Source organism: Rhincodon typus, chromosome 33, assembly GCF_021869965.1.
Source record: "Rhincodon typus isolate 14 chromosome 33, sRhiTyp1.1, whole genome shotgun sequence".
NCBI lineage: Eukaryota > Metazoa > Chordata > Chondrichthyes > Orectolobiformes > Rhincodontidae > Rhincodon > Rhincodon typus.
Genome location: NC_063364.1, coordinates 34,202,447 through 34,221,558, shown reverse-complemented (window position 1 = coordinate 34,221,558; position 19,112 = coordinate 34,202,447). Strand labels below are relative to the sequence as shown.

Sequence of the window (19,112 nt, the reverse complement as noted above, 5' to 3'; positions counted from 1 at the left end):
CCATCTCACCCAAATCCTCACATGCACTCGCATCCAAAATAAGCTCTTATTTTGCACAGTAATCATTGCTGTGGTAACTTATCAAAAGCCTTCTGGAAACCTAAGTACAAGTTTCCCCTTTATCCACTTTACGTGTTACATTCTGTCCTTATGTTCATGAAATATACCTTTATTTGATATTGGTTGCAGTTTGAGCAAAATTTACTGCAATTTGGGATGCAAAGGAGTTTCCCTTCACAGGAGGTTGGCTGAGGAACTGAGAGATGCAAACCTAAGTCACAAGCTTTTAATGGACTGTTTTTAACATTTTCCCAATGACAGATGTTATGCTAACTAGCCTGAAGTTACATGAAATAAGAACACAAAATGCTGGAGAAATGCTGCAGGCCTGGCAGCATCTGTTGAGAAAGAAACAGAATTAACGTTTTGAGTCTGATTATATATTCTTCAGTAAACAAAAAAAGCCAAAAGAATTGCACATGCTGGAAATCAGAAATGAAGACAGAAATTGCTGAAAAATCTCAGTACGTCTATCACAGCATCAACAATCTCGAAAGCCTTTCCTTTCCAATACTAGGAAGCAACCCATTTGGCCAAGGGGACTTATCAATTTTGAGCCCTGTTCATTTCCCAGTACATCTTCTGTGGTGATAGTTATTGTATTATTTTCCTTTTCCCCCTTTTGCACCTTGATTATTTAGTACTTTTGGAATGCAATTAGTGTCTTTTATTGTGTAGACTGATACAAAGTATTTATTCATCTTTTGTGCTATTTCCTGGTTCCCCATTAGTATTTCCCCATCCTCATTACATAAGGGGCCTTTGTGTACTTTGACCTTTCTCTTTTTATATATTCAGTGAAGCTCTTGCTGTCTGATTTGATATTACTTGCAAGTTTGCCCTCAATAGTTTATTTCCTACCACTTTATTGTTTTTATTCATCTTTTATAAGTATCCAAAGCTTTTCCAGTCCTCTGGTTTACCACTAATCTTTGCCACATTATATGTTTTTCTTTCAATTTGATGCCTTCTTAACTTCCTTGGTAAATCAATGTTGTTTTATCCCCTTGCTAGAATTCTTCTTCCTCATTGGGACATATTGTTCTTGTGAGTCATGAATAATTTTCTCAAAGGTTTGTCATTGTTCATCAGTCATCTTTTCTGCTAAATCATTTCCTAGTCCATGCCAGCTAACTCTGTCCTCAATCCTTAGTAATTACCCTTATTCAAGTTTAACAGCTGTTTCTGATCCAAATTTTTCACACTCAAAACTGCATGCTAAATATTACCATGTTATGGTCACTGTTTCCTAGTCTATCTTTTACCTTGAGATTATTTATTAAACCTGCTTCATTACAAATTACCAGATCCAAAATAGATTTATAGAATCATACAGTATGGAAACAGACCTTTTGATCTAACTCAACTACACAGATCAGACATTCCAATCTGACCTAGTCCCATTTGCCAGCATTTGGCTCTAAACCCTTCCTGTTCATGTACCCATCCAGATGTATTTTAAATGTTGTAATTGTACCCACCTCCTCCACTTCCTCTGCTGGTGTTCCGTACATGCACTACCCTTGCATGAACAAGTTACCCCTCGGTTTCTTAAATATTTCCCCTCTCACCTTAAACCTATGCCCTCTAGTTTTGGACTTATCCACCATGGGTAAAAGACCTTGGCTATTCACCATATCTATGCCCCTCATGATCTTATAAACCTCTATAAGGTCACCCCTCAGCCTCCAAATCTCCAGGGAAAACAGTTCCAGCCTGTTCAGCGTCTCAGTCTAGCTCAAATCAGCCAGATTCCTGGTTGGATCAACAGCATAATGTTCTAATAAACTGTCCCAGATACATTCTATGAATTCTTCGTCATGGCTACCTCTGCCAATTTGATTTTCCCAATCTACATGAAGGTTAATGAAACCCATATTGATATACTGCCTTTTTTACATGCTCTCATTATCTCCTGGTTTATTATCTGTCCTTTGGTTTAGCTTTTTAAGGGATCCTGTAGACTACTACTGCCAGTCTCATCTTCCCCTTGTTATTTCCACCCATATTGATTGTGTATCATATTATTCAAGGTTATATCTTGCTAATGTACTTCCTCCATTTCGTTCTAGCAAAGCCACCCCACCATCCTTTCCTTCTCGTCTGTCCTTTCAATAAGTCACATAGCCTTGAATATTTACTTCCTAGCTTTGCTATCCTTGTGACCTCTTAATGGCTATAAGATCATACATATTAACCTCTACTTTTGCTGTTAATTCATTTATTTTGTTCCAAATACAATGTGCATGTAAGTAAAAAGCCACTTCCTTGCCTTGTTTATCATTTTTCTTTCCCCATTGATTCTACTTGCTACTGTTTTTCTATATTTGTACATTTTGTTCCTTCCTGTCCCACACTTGAGTAGTTTTGCCTAAATAGTCACCCTGTAATGTCATATCCTTTAGTTTTGTAAGTCCGTATTTCCCCTTTCCCAAATATTGCAACTGTCTCTGCCTCCAGTTAGTTTAAAGCACTCTCTACAGGTCTAGTTATTCAGTTCACCAGTACATTGGTCCCAGCACAGTTCAGTTGAACCCTGCCCAACCAGAGCAGCTGTCTTCTGCCTCAGTACTGGTGCTAGTATCCCATGTTCTGAAACCCAACAATCTTTCAGCCATGCATTTAAATTTGATTCCTTCATTTTATTTACACGATGCCAGTTTGCCTTTGGCTCACTCATATATCTGTGATATCATATTTCAGGCTAAACCAAAGATATATCTTTAAGTGATGAGTGTGAGAGAAATATGACTTGTTATTAGAGGTCCAGATATGTCCATCTTTAGATTTTCTGAAGTTATGCCCTGTCCAGCCAAGTCATTATTACTGATCTTAAGACTGAAATATACAATGCCTCAGCTGTCACAAAGGTGTTGGAGTATGATGTGAAATATTTTCCAATGTTCTACCTTCAGCACACGGCCATGGTGCAAAAGGAGCCAATGCATATGAGTTTCATCTTACATTCTTGGCACCAGTGAATCCTGAGGTATGTCACATTAATTGGTGCTCATTTTAACACTTTGATAGTGATTGCATTTCAGCAACATATCGAAAGAAAGTTGACTGTTTTCAATTGATCTTACTGTTACAGTAAGGAGTCCTTTAAAATTAATTGAAAATTATTCCCTCCCATTTGTAACCACAATGCCATTGTGTGAATGTAATCAGCTAGGGCGCCAGGGATTGCATTGCTCATCATTGATCTGTGGAGATCCAGCCCTAGCATGATCTTATAGTCATGAGATTTGTGGGTAAATTTTCTGAAACTATAGCTTTATTCACAATTACTGTTGTCTGCCATGTCACTGGCTATAGATAATTTTAATATGATTGTAATACAGGAATCAGTCAGTATGAAAATCAAGGTCAGCATTTGGGACAGTGTTAAAATATTGCTAATAATCTGCAGGCCTGATTGGTTCAGTGCTTGTTTTGGTATGCTAATAGGCTGTGGGTGTTGCTGGCAAGGCTGACATTTCTAGCTCAACCCTAGTTACTGAGGATGTTGAGTCATGATGTAGAATGGAATCATGTAAAAGCCAGTTTACGTAGAGATGGCAGACTCGTATCCTTTAAGGAAATTAATGAACCAGTTTGTTCGTTTTCTGTAATAATCAAGATGTTTTGGCAATTTGGTCTTAAAGAACCTCACAAATTAATAATTATTGGATATATAATGGTGACCGGTCAGTGTGAAACTTTCAAATGGTGTGAAGTTTAGGATGTGCTGTGGTGAGTCGGAAGCTACCTTGCCCTTGTGGTTTCTGTAAACAGTTTATCATTTCAGGGACAGATAAGTTCAGTATTGCTGTTCTAAATGTTGTTTGTTTTGCTTTTGTGTAAATGTATGAATTTCAATAAATATATCTTGTTTTAACTCAGTCAGTGATGTACGTAACCTTGTTAGTAGGAAATTTACAACAAAAATTATGTGTTCATAGCCGCAGTTTAAGGTCACAGAAAGACAAGTAAACATAACAGTGAAGAAAATGGAGAATAGATGGTGGCACAGGCTGACCAAACAAGAAAAGAAACCAATATTCTTGGCTCCTGATTTTGACCGCTGGATGGATGAATCTGATGCTGAAATGGAACTTCAAGCAAAGGTAAATTTTAGTGAGGAGGCTTTTTGTATGGCATCACATTTTGCTTCAGAATCAACTAGTTAGAGAACTTATATTAACCATTCACTTTCAAATGTGATTCTCATCTGCTGTACAAACCTGATTATATTATTAGCAAATAACTAATAAATTTGTTCCTCATACCCACAAGTGATTGAGGTGAAACTGGCAATAGTCGGGTGTAGTTTGGTGCAATGTTGTGGGCCAATACGAAGGACAATTTTACTCTGTATCTAAGTCAGATAGTATATCACCAAGGAATTGTAGATGTTAACACTGACAATCAATATTCATAAATATCTGGAAAAAACATTAAAATCCTTGAAGTGCCAGATATACAGTGAAAATCTGATTATCTAATGTAGTCAAGGCTACAAGATGTGAGGTCCAGAGTAAGCCATCCAGCCTATCGAGTGCACGCTGCTATTCAATGAGATCAAGGCTGATCTGATAATCTCCTACGCCCATAAACCCTTGATTACCTTACTGATTAAAAAGTGTCTGTCTCAGCCTTGAAGATACTTAAGAACTCAGCTTCTACAGGCCTCTGCTGTAAAGAATTCTATAGCATTACCACCCTCTGACAGTCAAAAAAAAACCTCTTCATCTCCGTCTTACTTTGAGATTATGGCCTCTAGGGAAACAACCACTCTATATCCGACCTGTCAAGCACTCTAAGAATCTTGTATGTTTCAATTGGTTGCCTCTCATTCTCCTAAACTTTGCTGAGTACAAGCTCAACTTACTCAACCTTCTGTCATAAGAAAATCCCACCATACCCAGGATCAACCTAGTGAACCTTCTCTGGATTCCCCCCAGTCACAGTATATGTTTGCTTGGATAACTGGATCAAAACTGTTCACAGTATTCCAGCTGCGGTCTGACCAGTGCCTTGTATAATTTCAGTAAGACCTCCCCATTTTTATACTCCATTCATTCCCTTTGTTTCAAAGGACAACATTCCATTTAGCTTCCCTTCAACTTGGCTGCTAGTGTTTTTGTGATTCATGCACAAGGACCTCAAATCTCTCTATTCTGCAGTTTTCTGACATATTGTTCTGCCTTGAAACCAAGAATATGTTAAGTAAATAGTTGCCCTAAGACTTAATTAATAGGTAACCTATGTAGTGTATGCTTGTGTCAGTGTCTGACCAAATGTAATGACCACCAAAGATGCTGGAAATATTCAGCAGGTCAGGCAATGTCCCTAGAAGGAAACAAAGTTTAATGTTTCAGGTCAAGGCAACCATTCATAAATAAAGACAAATCGTGCTGGAGGAGTTTTTAAGCCAATAGAAGGGGTAAAGAGGGCAGAAAGAACAAAAGTAAAGCTCTATGATAAGGGGAATGACAGGAGAAATTAAATTACAAAAGATTTCATGTTTTGTTTCATGAGTAGCTAACCTTCTGTCCACCATCTATGGGGAGTCAGGAGTGTGAAGGAATACTCCCCACTTGCCTGGATGACTGCAGGTTCAACAATACTTGAGCTTGACACCATTCTGGACAATGCAGCCCGCTTGATTGGCATCACATCCACAAACATTCAGTCCCTTCATCATGCTCAGTGGTAGCAGTATGTACCATCTACATGATATACTGCAGAAATTTACTAAGGCTTCTTAGACAGAACCTTTTCAAATCCACAACCACTATAATCAGGACAGACAAACCCATAATTACTGCCATCTTGAAGGACAAGGACATAAGATACATGGGAATTACCATCATCTGCAGGTACCCCTCTAAGCCTCTGACTTGGAAATACATTGCCGTTCCTTCAGTGTTGCTGAGTCAGATTCCTGGGACTTGCTCCACAACAGTTCTCTGGGACCACCTACATCAATAATGGATTGCACTGGTTCAAGAAGGTAACTCACTGTGACCTTCTTAAGGAATTAGGGATCTCCAATAAATACTGGCCGAGGCAGTGATGCCCACATCCCGTGAATTAATGTAAAATAAAGAAAAAGCCAAAGTGTGGTAATGGTAAAGAAATGAATTTTGTGTCCAGATGAAATGTGAATCTACCTGAATGAAACATGAAGAGAAATAAGCAAACCAGACAACGCACTAAAACAATAAATGGAGAAACACAAAACACATATCAAACAAGAATCAGGCAGAGGTTATCATATAAGTTATTGAACATGGTGGTGAGTTGAAAGATAAGGTGTTGTTTCTCAAGCTTGTGGTGGACTTCAGTGGAACACTGCAGCAGGTCTTGAACAGATAAGGCAGTGGAGAATTACATTTACAAATCAAGAAAAGCTCAGGATCATGCTTGCGAATTGAGCAGAGGCGTTCTGTAAAGCAGTTCGAGTTTAGGCTCCATCCCAGTGTGGAGGAGATCATATCACAAACAGTGACTGAAAGTATTGAAAGTTTTTAATTCAATTAAAGGGAGTTTAAAAAAAAACTTGGGAAATAAAAGGAACTGCAGAGGCTGGAAATCTGAAAACAAAATCAGAATCCGAGACTCTCAGGTCTGGTGGCATCTGTGGACAGAAAGCAGAATTAATGTTTCAGGTCCAGTGATCCTTCCTCAGAACTGATGGTAGCTAGGAAAATGTATATATACTGAAGACAGAGAATGAGGTAGATGGGTGGGAAAGGAGTAAATGAGAGGTGGAGACAAAGAACAACAGTTAAGTAGACAAAGGGTTGTAGGTATCTTGGAGCTGCCGCAGCTTGCGTTCCTTAATGTGTGAAAGGCAAAGAAAAGAACATAAGAACTAGGAGCAGGAGTAGGCCGTCCGGCCCTTCAAGCCTGCTCCGCCATTCAATAAGATCATGGCTGATCTTTTCGTGGACTTAGATCCACTTACCCGCGTTCTCACCGTATCCCTTAATTCCTTTATTGTTAAAAAAAAATCTACCTTATCTTTAAAAATGTTTACTGAAGTAGCGTCAACTACTTCACTGGGCAAGGAATTCCACAGATTAACAACCCTCTGGGTGAAGAAGTTCCTTCTCAATTCAGTCCTAAATCTGCTCCCTCTAATCTTGAGGCTATGCCCTCTTGACCTAGCTTTACCTACCAGTGGAAACATCCCCTCTACTTCTATCTTATCTATTCCCTTCATAATTTTATATGTTTCTATAAGATCCCCCCTCAATCTTCTGAATTCCAATGAATATAACCCCAATCTACTCAGTCTCTCCTCATAAGCCAACCCCCTCAACTCCGGAATCAACCTAGTGAACCTCCTTTGCACCCCCTCAAGTGCCAGTACATCCTTTCTCAAGTAAGGAGACCAAAACTGCACACAGTACTCCAGGTGTGGCCTCACCAGCACCTTGTACAGCTGCAACATAACCTCTCTGCTTTTAATCTCAATCCCTTTAGCAATGAAGGACAAAATTCCATTTGCCTTCTTAATTACTTGTTGTACCTGCAGACCTACCTTCTGTGATTCATGCACAAGGACACCCAGGTCCCTCTGCATAGCAGCATGCTGCAACTTTTTACCATTCAAGTAATAATCCTTTTTACTATTACTCCTACCAAAATGTATGACTTCACATTTATTTACATTGTATTCCATCCACCAGACCTTTGCCCACTCACTCAATGTATCTATGTTCCTTTGCAAAGTTTCACAGTCCTCTGCGCACTTTGCTCTGCCACTCATCTTAGTGTCATCTGCAAACTTTGACACCCTACACGTGGTCCCCAACTCCAAGTCATCTATATAAATTGTAAATAATTGCGGTCCCAACACCGATGCCTGAGGCACACCACTAGTCACTGACTGCTAGCTAGAATAGCACTCATTTATCCCCACCCTTTGCTTCCTGTTAGTCAACCATTCCTCTATCCATGCTAATACTTTACCCTTAACGCCATGCATCCTTATCTTATGCAGTAGCCTCTTGTGCGGCATCTTGTCGAAGGCCTCTTGGAAATCTAGGTACACCACATCCACTGGGTCCCCATTGTCCGCCTTGCTCGTAATGTCTTCATAGAATTCCAAAAGATTTGTCAAGCGTGACCTGCCCTTCATGAACCCATGCTGCGTCTGCCCAATGGGACAATTTCTATCAAGATGCCTTGCTATTTCTTCCTTGATAATAGACTCAAGCATCTTCCCCACTACATAGGTTAAGCTAACCGGTCTATAATTCCCCATCCTTTGTCTACTTCCCTTTTTAAACAGTGGCGTCACATTTGCTGTTTTCCAATCTGCTGGGACTGCCCCAGAGTCCAGCGAATTTTGGAAAATTACCACCAGTGCACCTGCTATTTCTTCCGCCATCTCTTTTAGTACCCTGGGATGCATTCCATCAGGGCCAGGAGACTTATCAATCCTTAGCTCCATTAGCTTGCCCAACACTACCTCTTCCGTAATTATGATTGTTTCCAGGTCCTCACCTACCTTCGTCTCTTTGTCAATTACTGGCATGTTATTAGTGTCTTCCACTGTGAAGACTGATACAAAATACCTGTTCAGTGCCTCAGCCATTTCATCATATCCCATAACTAAATTCCCCTTCTCATCCTCTAAAGGGCCAACGTTTACTTTAGCCACTCTTTTTCGTTTTATATATTATAGAAACTTTTGCTATCTGTCTTTATATTCTGTGCTAGTTTTTTCTCATGTTCTATCTTACTTTTCTTTATAGCTCTTTTTGTGGCTTTCTGTTGACTTTAAAGTTTTCCCAATCTTCTAGCTTCATGCTGTTTTTGGCCACTTTGTATGCCTTCTCTTTCAATTTGATAGCCTCCCTTATTTCTTTAGACACCCATGGCAGATTACCCCATTTCTTACAGTCCTTCCTTTTCATTGGAATATACTTCTGCTGAGCACTTTGAAAAATTGCTTTGAAAGTCCTCCACTGCTCGTCAACTGTCCCACCATAAAATCTTTGTTTCCAGTCTACTTTAGCCAAGTCCTCCCTCATTCTATTGTAGTTCCCCTTGTTCAAGCACAGGACCCTGGTATTGGATTTTATCTTCACACTCTCCATCTGTATTCTAAATTCAACCATACTGTGATCACTCCTTCCAAGAGGATCCCGAACTATGAGGTCATTAATTATTCCTGTCTCATTACACAAGACCAGATCTAGGATAGCTTGCTCCCTCGTTGGTTCCATTACATACTGTTCAAGGTTTCTTGTTAGAATGTCAAATGAGCGGAGAATGAAGTGAAACTGGGGGGTAGTGCAGCTCAAACATCATGAGGTGATGCTGATGGAGAAAGAGAGGTTTCAAGTGTGTGTATGGTATACTTAGAGTGGATGTCAAGATGTGGTGAGAACAGCTATCTGTGGAACATTGTACATTATGGAGGTATCTGTAATCCTGGGTGGATTTGAAACACAAAGGATGAAATTTCAGTTGGAATCCACATGTAGTAAGTCTAAGCTGGAGGCAGTCACTGAGTAGTGTGATGTGGCTGTGGAAGACACACCTCCTTCCATGTCCTTTACCCACCCAACACCCCTGGCCCTGTCATGACATGGGCTGCTTTCCTCAGAGCCAACCCATCATCACTTAATTATGTTCCCTATTATCGGTGTTTCTTTCTCCCCGGTTCACCATTATCTATCCTTTTGTCTGCAGCATATGTATCACCTTTTCCTAGCTGCCATCAGTTCTGAAGAAGGGTAACTGAACCTGAAGTAGCACCCCCCCCAAAAAGTAGAGTGGGCCTTGCACTTAAAAAAGCTTCACCCACCATTTCAAATTAATTGTGGTTAATAATATCTCGTTTCCTTATTCCTTGTTTCATCTTGCTTTAAAAGAGAAATATTGCTAACCTCAGTGGTTACTTGTTTTGGAAGTACGTTGAGTGAGGAGATAATTAAAGTAACACTGAAATTAGTGATTTTAATCATCTTGCTTGTACATGCTCTGCCACACCTCTGGGCCAGGTAGGAGTTGAACCCTGAACTGACCACCCAGATGGTCCTGAACTGAAATTATATAATGGCTTCAGCTGATTGAATATTGTTAGGAAGTATATTCAGTGGTCCTGCTATAAGCACTGAAGTTCCCAGTACTGAGTTTTTTAATAAGTAGCACAGTATTTGATTTTCACCTCCCTTTTGTAGGAGGTGACTAACTTCAAAGCAAACCCTTCACATTTGGCTGCCTTGTTAACTTCTCCAGGTGGTCATTCTTACTGTGGACAGTGAATGTTAGTAGGCTGTTTGACTGTTGGGTGTGTCAACACCTTGTGTTTAAGCACACATTGTGATCAGCAACAGTAAGGACTATTATAACATCCTGTTAGTTTATAGTTGACATTCTCTGACAGCATAGGTCAAACATCAAACCTGGAGCTACCTAGTCTCTGTAGCTTTGCACTAAAATTACTACAAATATTTTAAATATTTTCAAAAATACGGATTATCTTTATTCCATGGCACTGATTCTGTTAAGTTGCATGAGAACAATTTGTGAGGTTCCACAAATATCACTCTTTACACACTGATTATTTCATAGACATCTCTCCAACTTCTATCTTCTAAGCGTTTTAGTGAATAAGCAGGAGTTGTATCTTGTAATAAGGTGGAGGATTTTCAGGGACTATAACTAAAGTAATTGTGTCCTTTCTGTGCTTCATTGGTAGGAAGAAGAGAGAGAAATTAATAGAATGAGTTTGGAGTCAAGAGTTCGGAAGAACTGTAAGTGCAATATGCTGTCGTGATTATGACTTGCTCACATGTTGCTGAATGAATTGTCTGGATTACACTGTAATGCTAGGACATTGAATAAAACTGCAGACCCTGACAAGTCTTATAAATGAGCAACTTGGAAATTCTGTGAATATCAAAGAGCTTCACTGTCAGATCCATTATGCAACATGTTCACAAACCATTTTATTATTTTCTGTGACAACAAGGTGCAGGGCTGGATGAACACAGCAGGCCAAGCAGCATCATAGGAGCAGAGAGGCTGACGTTTCGGGCCTAGACCCTTCATCAGAAAAGGGGGAGGGGAAGGGGGTTTGAAATAAATAGGGAGAGAGTGGGAGGCGGATAGAAGAGGGATAGAGGAGAGGATAGGTGGAGGCTCTTGTTCATCCAGCCCTGCACCTTGTTGTCTCGGATTCTCCAGCATCTGCAGTTCCTACTATCTCTTATTATTTTCTGTATTTATTTTCCTGTTGGTAGCAATATCAGTAGTAACATGTCGCTGTTTTAAGTGGGATGGTTGGGTGAGGCACTAGGATAGGTGGAGACCTGAGGTCTAACCAGTGAATTATAAAGATTTACCCAACTTCCTTGTGTACAAGTTAAATTAACTTAATTAAAACAGTGATAACAAAGTGTGAAGCTGGATGCTGCCTGCTGCTGTGTTCCTCCAGCTCCACACTATGTTATCTGTCTCCAGCATCTGCAGTTCTTGCTATCTCTTAATTAAACAGTGTTGCTTGTGTTATAATTGTATCGTTTACAGAGAAAATTTACAAGTAACTGCATATTTTTAACTAGCTACTCTTTCCAAGCTGAGGGAGTTGTTTCCTGGTCAGTAAAGGCTTTTTTTATGCAATATGTGACCAGCTTATTCTCTTTACCTTTCACTTCGCTTGTCCTGGGTGAGATGGAGGAAAATGGGACTGGTTTAGTGAAAGAATTGCAACTAATGGTTATCAATTACAGCAAATTTTTTATTAACTGGTATCTATGGGACCAGGAGTATGCCGATTGATTTTGCAGACCTCTTGATCAATGTAAAAACACACACTAAGAATAGAAATGTAATGCAGGGGGTATATACATCACAGTTATACTTCACTTATAGCATAAATTGCTTAAATAATAATGCAGTTTTGCCTTAAATAGAACTTACTGGCTGAGAGTGTTCTGACTCGCACCCTCAGCAGACCAGTCAGACAGTGCAGAGTTTGCAATAATATAGTAAACTTTGCGGTATTTGAATTATATATTTTTGCTGGTTTACTAGGTGCCTGTCAAAACAAAGTTTGCAGTATTCTAAAAATTCCTTTAAATTTGTTTCAGTGGGATCATGCAATTACAACTGAAGTGATAGCATTTGGGCTTCATTACATTTTCAACATAATTACAGTATTGCGTTTTATGTGCCTAGTGTTTATGTCTTGGTGACATACCTTTGTGCCTACAATTCCATACATGCTGATCCAAATGTCTTCAATGGCAGATCTGCTTGCATGAAGCAAAATTATGAGCATGAATAACCCTAGAACAACTTTTGAAAATGACCTGCAACACAGAATTTCATGTACAGGGAGCAGGGTAACTGCCTGCCATCTTGGAATGATATGTGGTTCAGAAGGACAGGTGAAAAAACAACCTTCTAAAAGAGAGGGAGGAAGTAGAAGTGATGAGTTAGGTGAAAATTGCAAAAATGCTTTGTACTATACAAACAGACCACATTCTTAAATCTAGTTTGTCCATTCTAGTTTGTCCAAAGTGATTAAACTGCAATTGTGACCAGGCTCGTTTTCCACTTTGTATAGTGTAGCATGACCACCTTGCAGACCAAGTTCAAGCAAAGTGGCCAGAGACACCACTTCTATTTAAGCTTTATCTCTCTCACTCACTGGTTTATCCTGACCATATTTTGTAGACCAAGAGATTTGAGAAAGCTTGTCTTTAACACTTGTGCACATTTTATATTTAATGTTCTTAACTGTGGTCATTAAAATATTCACAGTATGGAATATTAGCAGTATTAATTTTTTACTTCATGCCCAACAGCTTATGTCACCATGAAGAAAGGTTACTTATTTATGTACAACCTGGTGCAGTTTTTGGGTTTTTCATGGATCTTTGTTAATATGACAGTTCGACTGTTTGTGTTCGGTCGAGGTGAGTGATTTTAAGCAGTTTTAATATCATGTGATATTTCGTGTTAGCAGCTTGCCTCTATTACTGTGGAATCCTTTTAGTCATGAATTTTCTTTTGCTGTTAGGGGACTGTTAATTGTTAGATCAATTACTCGGGATTGAGAATTTATCCGTTTGTGATTGTGAACCTGATTCAAATCTGCCACCACGTAGTTATACAAAGCTTTCCACCTGACTGCTATAACAAATAAACTTGGATGTGGGTTTGAACATTTGAACATTTTATTTAAAAGCAAAACATGAAATTTGCAAAGGCAAAATCTACACAATTTATGTAGTTTCTCAGAATCTCGAACTAGCTGGACTGTCTGCTTCACACTGCTGTATTGAGTGGGGCAGAATGATCCTTTGTGCTCAGTGCCATGAAAAACTGTTCAGAGATTGGAAATAAAAGGTTTTCTTTATTGCTGACCAGTTTACCCATTCTTGGAATAGTTTTTAAATGCGCTGATCTTAAATTGCTGAGTTCTGAACTGCACCTAGTCCTTGTGTTTTGACACTGTAGAAAGATTCTTTAGAGATGACCTTGAGTAACAAAGTATAATTAACTTAAAGTATCAGTATGCATATAGAAGCAGATCAAACCAAGATTTAATAGGCCTCTCGGCAGTCACTTGTAACAAACAGTTATCCTTTACCTGCTACCAGCACAGGATCCAAATAACCAATTGTCAAATGTTTTTTCACATCTTTAAATTTTGTTCAGTAACTTTAATATAGCAAATATTAGGACAAATCTTTAACCAGAGTTGGAGAGGTTATATACATGCTGAAGTATCTGTGAAACTTGAATGCTAAATGTTAGAAGCAAGATAATTTGGAAATGTTGATGGGTCAGTTCTTGAAGGTTGCCATAACTAAATTCTTCAAGGGGTGTGGTGCATTTAATTCATCAGAATCCTGGCTGAAATCTTGAGCTGCTAATCCCAGAATACCCATCACTTGACCGGCTGTTCTAGTGACAGTAGAGGTGCAATTGGTTCAGTTCATCTTCTGACTGCTGTTGATTTCTGGGTGTTGATGATACAATCTGGTCCTGATGGAAGGGAACAGCTAAAGTGAAAGCACTCCACAATACTGACTTTTGTGACTTTGTTGCAAATAGCACATTTTTGTACTCTGTCTCTCTTTCACCATCACACAAATGAAGTACATCACTATACTCCCCAACCCAATCCCACCTCACTACCTCTGAACCTTCTGGAAATTCTGTGGTATATGGAATGAGTTTGGCTGAATTTGTTTTTACTTTTGAACTTGGCAGGCGGTTAACCTGCAGTATATGTGTGTTCAATCTGCAGTTAGGAAAACTGGCTTTACAGATGCCCTTGCTAATGATTATATTTGTGTTGTTTTTGCAGACTCTTTGTTTGATACTTTCCACGCAGTTGGTGATGTGATGAACCTTTGCCAGCTATTTGCAATATTGGAGGTTATAAACCCATTGCTAAATTTGGTGAAAACAGGATTGGTGCCAGCAGTGATCCAGGTACAGTGCTACTCTCAGGCCAAGGCAGGTTTGAGTAGGAAGGAAGGTCAAGGCAACTCAAATCACATTCCTTTCTGGCCAGGCTTTTGTTCTTCTGGCATCAGACTGTGTCATTGCCTGTGGATTCTATTTTCCCTCCTCAACTAGAGAAATATGTTTACAATACACTTTCAAAGAGATGAGCTACTTTTCTATGGATCAGCAGTTTCTGTTTCTTCAATGATCCTCTGGCATTTATGATGTGGATATAATTGTTTCAACAGGTAATTGGGAGGAATATGATTCTGTTTGTGGTGATTGGAAGTCAGGTGGAAATGCAGAATAAAGCAGCAGTGTTCGTAGTTTTTTACCTATGGAGCATCATCGAAATGTTCCGGTTTGTATTTCACTCTTTCTTGAGCTCAGTTTTCAGTGTGATCATGGCATAAAGAACTTGATCCAGAGATCATTCAGTGACATCTTTACACAAAACACTAAGTTAGTAGATGCTGAGAGGATTTTGAGCAAAAGTTCAGGCCACTAATTCAGTCGGATTAATTAAACTAAACAAAAAATTTAAATGTCATTAGAATTCATGCAACGAATCATTGAATCCCTGCAGCATGGAAGGACGTTATTCAGCCCATCAGGTACACACCAACCCTCTGAAGAGCATCCCACTGTAACCTATCTATCTCTGTAACCCCACATTTCCCATGGTTAACCCACTCTAGCATGCACATCCCTGGATAGTATGGGCAATGTAGCAAGGCCAGTCCATAAAAGCTGCACATCTTTGGACTGCGGGAGGAAACCGGAGCACTCAGAAGAAACCCATGCAGAGACTGGAAAGGTGTGCAAACTCCACAGACAGTTGCCCGAGGGTGAAATTGAACCTGGGTCTGTGGCACTGTGAGGCAGCAGTGCTAAACACATAGCAACTGCATGGGCAGCATGGTGGCTATTATGGAATTAGAGATATCATAGCACATGACACCCTTCAGCCCATTTTTGCCTGTGCCATCTATTCTGCTGGAGTTTTGTATTCTAATCCTATTCCCAGAGTCCTTTTTATAATCTTCCTTTCAAAATGCAATCAATTCATTAATAAATTATTGTCATAGCCAGACCCTCTGTGGCCACTTCTGGTAAAGCATCTCAGTTTAATCAGTTATTAAAATGTGTTTGAGACCAGCCTCTTCTTACTGAAGTGTGTTGTGATAATTCAATGTCACCCTTTCCTCCCTCTCTTCTGTCCATCTCCCATATTAACTTTGGTTAGGGACTTCAAATAGAAGCTAAGGTGAAATACTACATTCTGACTGAATAAACTCTAAGTAACATGTCTCAGAGTGGTTTAACCTGTTGGACCAGGAGTGATCAAATATTCCGGATAATCAAGAGGGACTCCTAATCACAGTAAACCCTGACTGAATGAAACTTCGAAAAATCAACATCCCTCAAAAATCTATGTAAACACATCAACACATCTCCCAAAACCAATGTAAAAATATGCAGTAAGTAGTAGATAACACAGTATGGAGCTGGAAGAACCGAAACGTCAACTTTCCTGCTCTCTGATGCTGCCTGGTCTGCTGTGTTCTTCCAGCTCCACACTTTGTTATCTCTGACTCCAGCATCTGCAGTTCTTGCTATCTCTCAGTAAGTAGTAGAAATGTCATGTAGGGGGTATACACATTACTGTTTACAGCAAAATACTCTGCCATTGCCATGGGTAGCAGTATTTGAGGTATTTTCATTTTTGCTGGTTTATCAAGAATGCTGGTTAAAACAAAGTTTGCTGTAAATTACTTTTTGCACCACAGTAATTGTTATGTGAATCAAACTGATAGTTAGCCACCTCTAGGATATTTAGACCATGTAGTCTCTTTCTTAATGAGTGATTCTCAGAGTATTAAACTGAGTTTGGATACAAACTAAAGTGATGAAAATTTTGATATGTTTCGACCTTTTATTGCAAACTGCTGCTACCTTTTACTTTGTTGAAGCTGCATAGTCTAGATAAGCAACCTTTCAGACATGTTAGGGCACACTTCTGGAACATATGGAACTTCGAACAAAGACTTTTGGCCCAGACGCAGGGACACTCCCATTGTACCTCGAGCCTTCCCAGTTGCATAGTCACGGCTAACTCACTGTACTAATAATGTTCCTGTCAACCCTTAAGCATACATCCTAAGTGACAGCATTAATGCTTCACCATCATCTTTAATTTCTTCCCTTGGCATGTGCAGTCCACAGTGAGGAAAAGAGCTCATCAGGTTCAGCTGTTGTCAAAGGACCAGTGTTTGTCTCATACCTCTGGGTAACGGGTGGAACTAAAAATAGGACATGTTTCACTTATTGAAGGAACTGTGTTTACCTTTGAAATAGTATGTGTCTGTATTGCGCATGGCTTGAGTTCTCCACTGTATTAATGGTATCTAGTATATTGAAGGAATGTATGTAAAATATTGTTTTGTTACTGAAATAGATACCCATACTACATGCTGTCCTGTATAGACACAGAGTGGAGATTGCTGACGTGGATCCGATATACCATTTGGATTCCTCTTTATCCACTTGGAGTCATTGCTGAAGGTATGTTAAAGAAACTTGTATACTTTAAACTACTGTCGAATTATGAAACTGCTAAGAATAAGAGTTCACACAGACATATGCTTCTTTGGGAGGAATGTGAAGTTGTTTATCTCTCAGAATTTCTCTGTATATAGCAGACATTGCTTCTCTGAAACTTTGTATGTGTATTAACTACAATTGTCTCATTCCTCTCCTTCATAGCGGTGTGTGTGATTCAGTCTATACCATACTTTGATGAAACAGGAAGATTTAGTATCTTGCTGCCCAACCCATTCAACATCTCATTCAGCTTCTCCTACTTCCTGCGAGGTTACCTTATTGCTCTGTTCTTGGGTGAGTTTCAGTCTCTGACGCAGTCTGATCTAATTTTTCCTTATTATCAGCACAAGTCATATACTAATATAAAAGTTGAAGTTTGTTAGTTATGTATAGGGCTTAATTTTTAAACAGGATCTGGTCGCGACCAATATTTCAGAGGGGGAGGTGGGGCATATCTGTCTAGGTGCATTGTCTTTCAGCACTGGAGTTTTTTAAAAAATTCATTCATGGGATGTCGGCATTGTTGGTTGACCGGTATTTATTGCCTATTCTTAGTTGCCCTTGAGAAGGTGGTGGTGAGCTATGTTCTTGAACCAGTGCAGTCCACGTGCTGCAAGCTGACTCACGTGGAGTGAATTGAATTGGCTGAAGACTGGTACTTGTAATGCTGGGAACCACTACAGGAGGCCGAGATGGGTCATCCACTCGGCATTTCTGGCTGAAGATTGCTGCAAGGGCTTTAGCCTCATCTTTCGCACTGTTCTCAATTTTGGGTTCTGTCAGGATCAATTGACTCCTGACCTCGTTACAGCCTTGGGTCAAACATGGAAAAAGAAGCTGAATTCCCAGAGGTGAGGAGACAGTGGTTGCACTTGACCAAGTGTGGCATCAAGGACCCTTAGTAAAACTAGAGTTAATGGGAATTGGGAAAACCCGTGCTGGTTAGGGTCATACCTAACAGAGGGGAAAGTGGTTGGAGTCATATCGGCTCTAGGACACCTGTGCAGGAGTTCCTCAGAGCAGTGTCCTAAACCCAGCAATCTTTAGCTGCTTCATCAATTACCTTTCCTTCATCATATGGTCAGAATGCAGATATTTACTGATGGTTCCATAATATTCACCTACTGGTCAGTCCATGTCCAAAAGCAGCAAGACAATGTCCAGGTTTGCGCTCACAAAGGGCAAGTAACATTTCTGCCAAATAAGTGCTAAGCAATTATCATATTCAACAAGCTAACAATCGCTCTTTGATTGAATCCCTCACTGTTAACATTCTGAGGCTACCATGACCAGAAACTAAATTGATCTAACTGCATGAGTACAGTAGTTTCAAGAGCAGGTCCGAGGCTAGGAATCAGAGTGTGAGTAATTCACTTCCTGATTCCCCAAAGCCTGTCCATCATCCACATGGCACAAGTCAGAAGTGTGATGGAATACTCCCCACTTGCCTGGATTAGTGCAGCTCCAACTACACTCGACAAGTTTAACACCTTCCAGGACAAAATAGCTTACTTGCTTGGCACTACGTCCACAAACATGCAGTCCCTCCAACACCAACTCACATCAGCATGTGTACCATTTACGAGATGCACTGCAGAAATTCACCAAGGCTGTTTAGGCACTGCCTTCTAAACCCGTGACCACTTCCATCTAGAAGGGCAAGGGCAGTGTATTCATGGGAACACCACCGCCTTCATATTCCTCTCTAAGCCGTTCATCATCCTGATTTGGAAATATATCACCTCTCCTCAATAATACTGGGTTAAAATCCTGGAAATACCTCCCTGACAGCATTGTGGGTATCCCTACACCAAATGGACTGCAGCAGTTCAAAAAGATTGCTCACCACCATCACCACCTCAAGGGCAATGAGGGATGGGAAATGAATGTTGATCCAGCCAGCAATGCCCAGATCCCATTAAAATAACAACAAAATGCAGCATAGGACTCTAGGGAGGAAACTTTTAGAATAA

General features: G+C 39.8%; 2 protein-coding genes across 3 annotated transcripts in view; one reads left to right on the top strand and one right to left on the bottom strand.

Moving 5' to 3' along the window:
• hacd3 (3-hydroxyacyl-CoA dehydratase 3) overlaps positions 1 to 19,112 on the top strand; it is a 29,330-nt gene that overhangs the window by 7,021 nt on the left and 3,197 nt on the right. The window contains exons 3-10 of one of the 2 annotated variants that reach the window (XM_020515519.2): positions 2,976 to 3,049; positions 4,005 to 4,169; positions 10,769 to 10,823; positions 12,882 to 12,992; positions 14,393 to 14,520; positions 14,784 to 14,896; positions 16,994 to 17,100; positions 17,302 to 17,433. In XM_020515519.2, the coding sequence (XP_020371108.1) occupies positions 2,976 to 3,049; positions 4,005 to 4,169; positions 10,769 to 10,823; positions 12,882 to 12,992; positions 14,393 to 14,520; positions 14,784 to 14,896; positions 16,994 to 17,100; positions 17,302 to 17,433 (885 nt within the window). The remainder of the gene's footprint in view (positions 1 to 2,975; positions 3,050 to 4,004; positions 4,170 to 10,768; positions 10,824 to 12,881; positions 12,993 to 14,392; positions 14,521 to 14,783; positions 14,897 to 16,993; positions 17,101 to 17,301; positions 17,434 to 19,112) is intronic. The other variant, XM_048615821.1, reaches the window with a different exon arrangement.
• ints14 (integrator complex subunit 14) overlaps positions 11,794 to 19,112 on the bottom strand; it is a 32,339-nt gene continuing 25,020 nt past the window's right edge. The window contains exon 12 of the mRNA XM_048615818.1: positions 11,794 to 14,067. Within this exon, the coding sequence (XP_048471775.1) occupies positions 13,987 to 14,067 (81 nt within the window). The 3' untranslated portion in view covers positions 11,794 to 13,986. The remainder of the gene's footprint in view (positions 14,068 to 19,112) is intronic.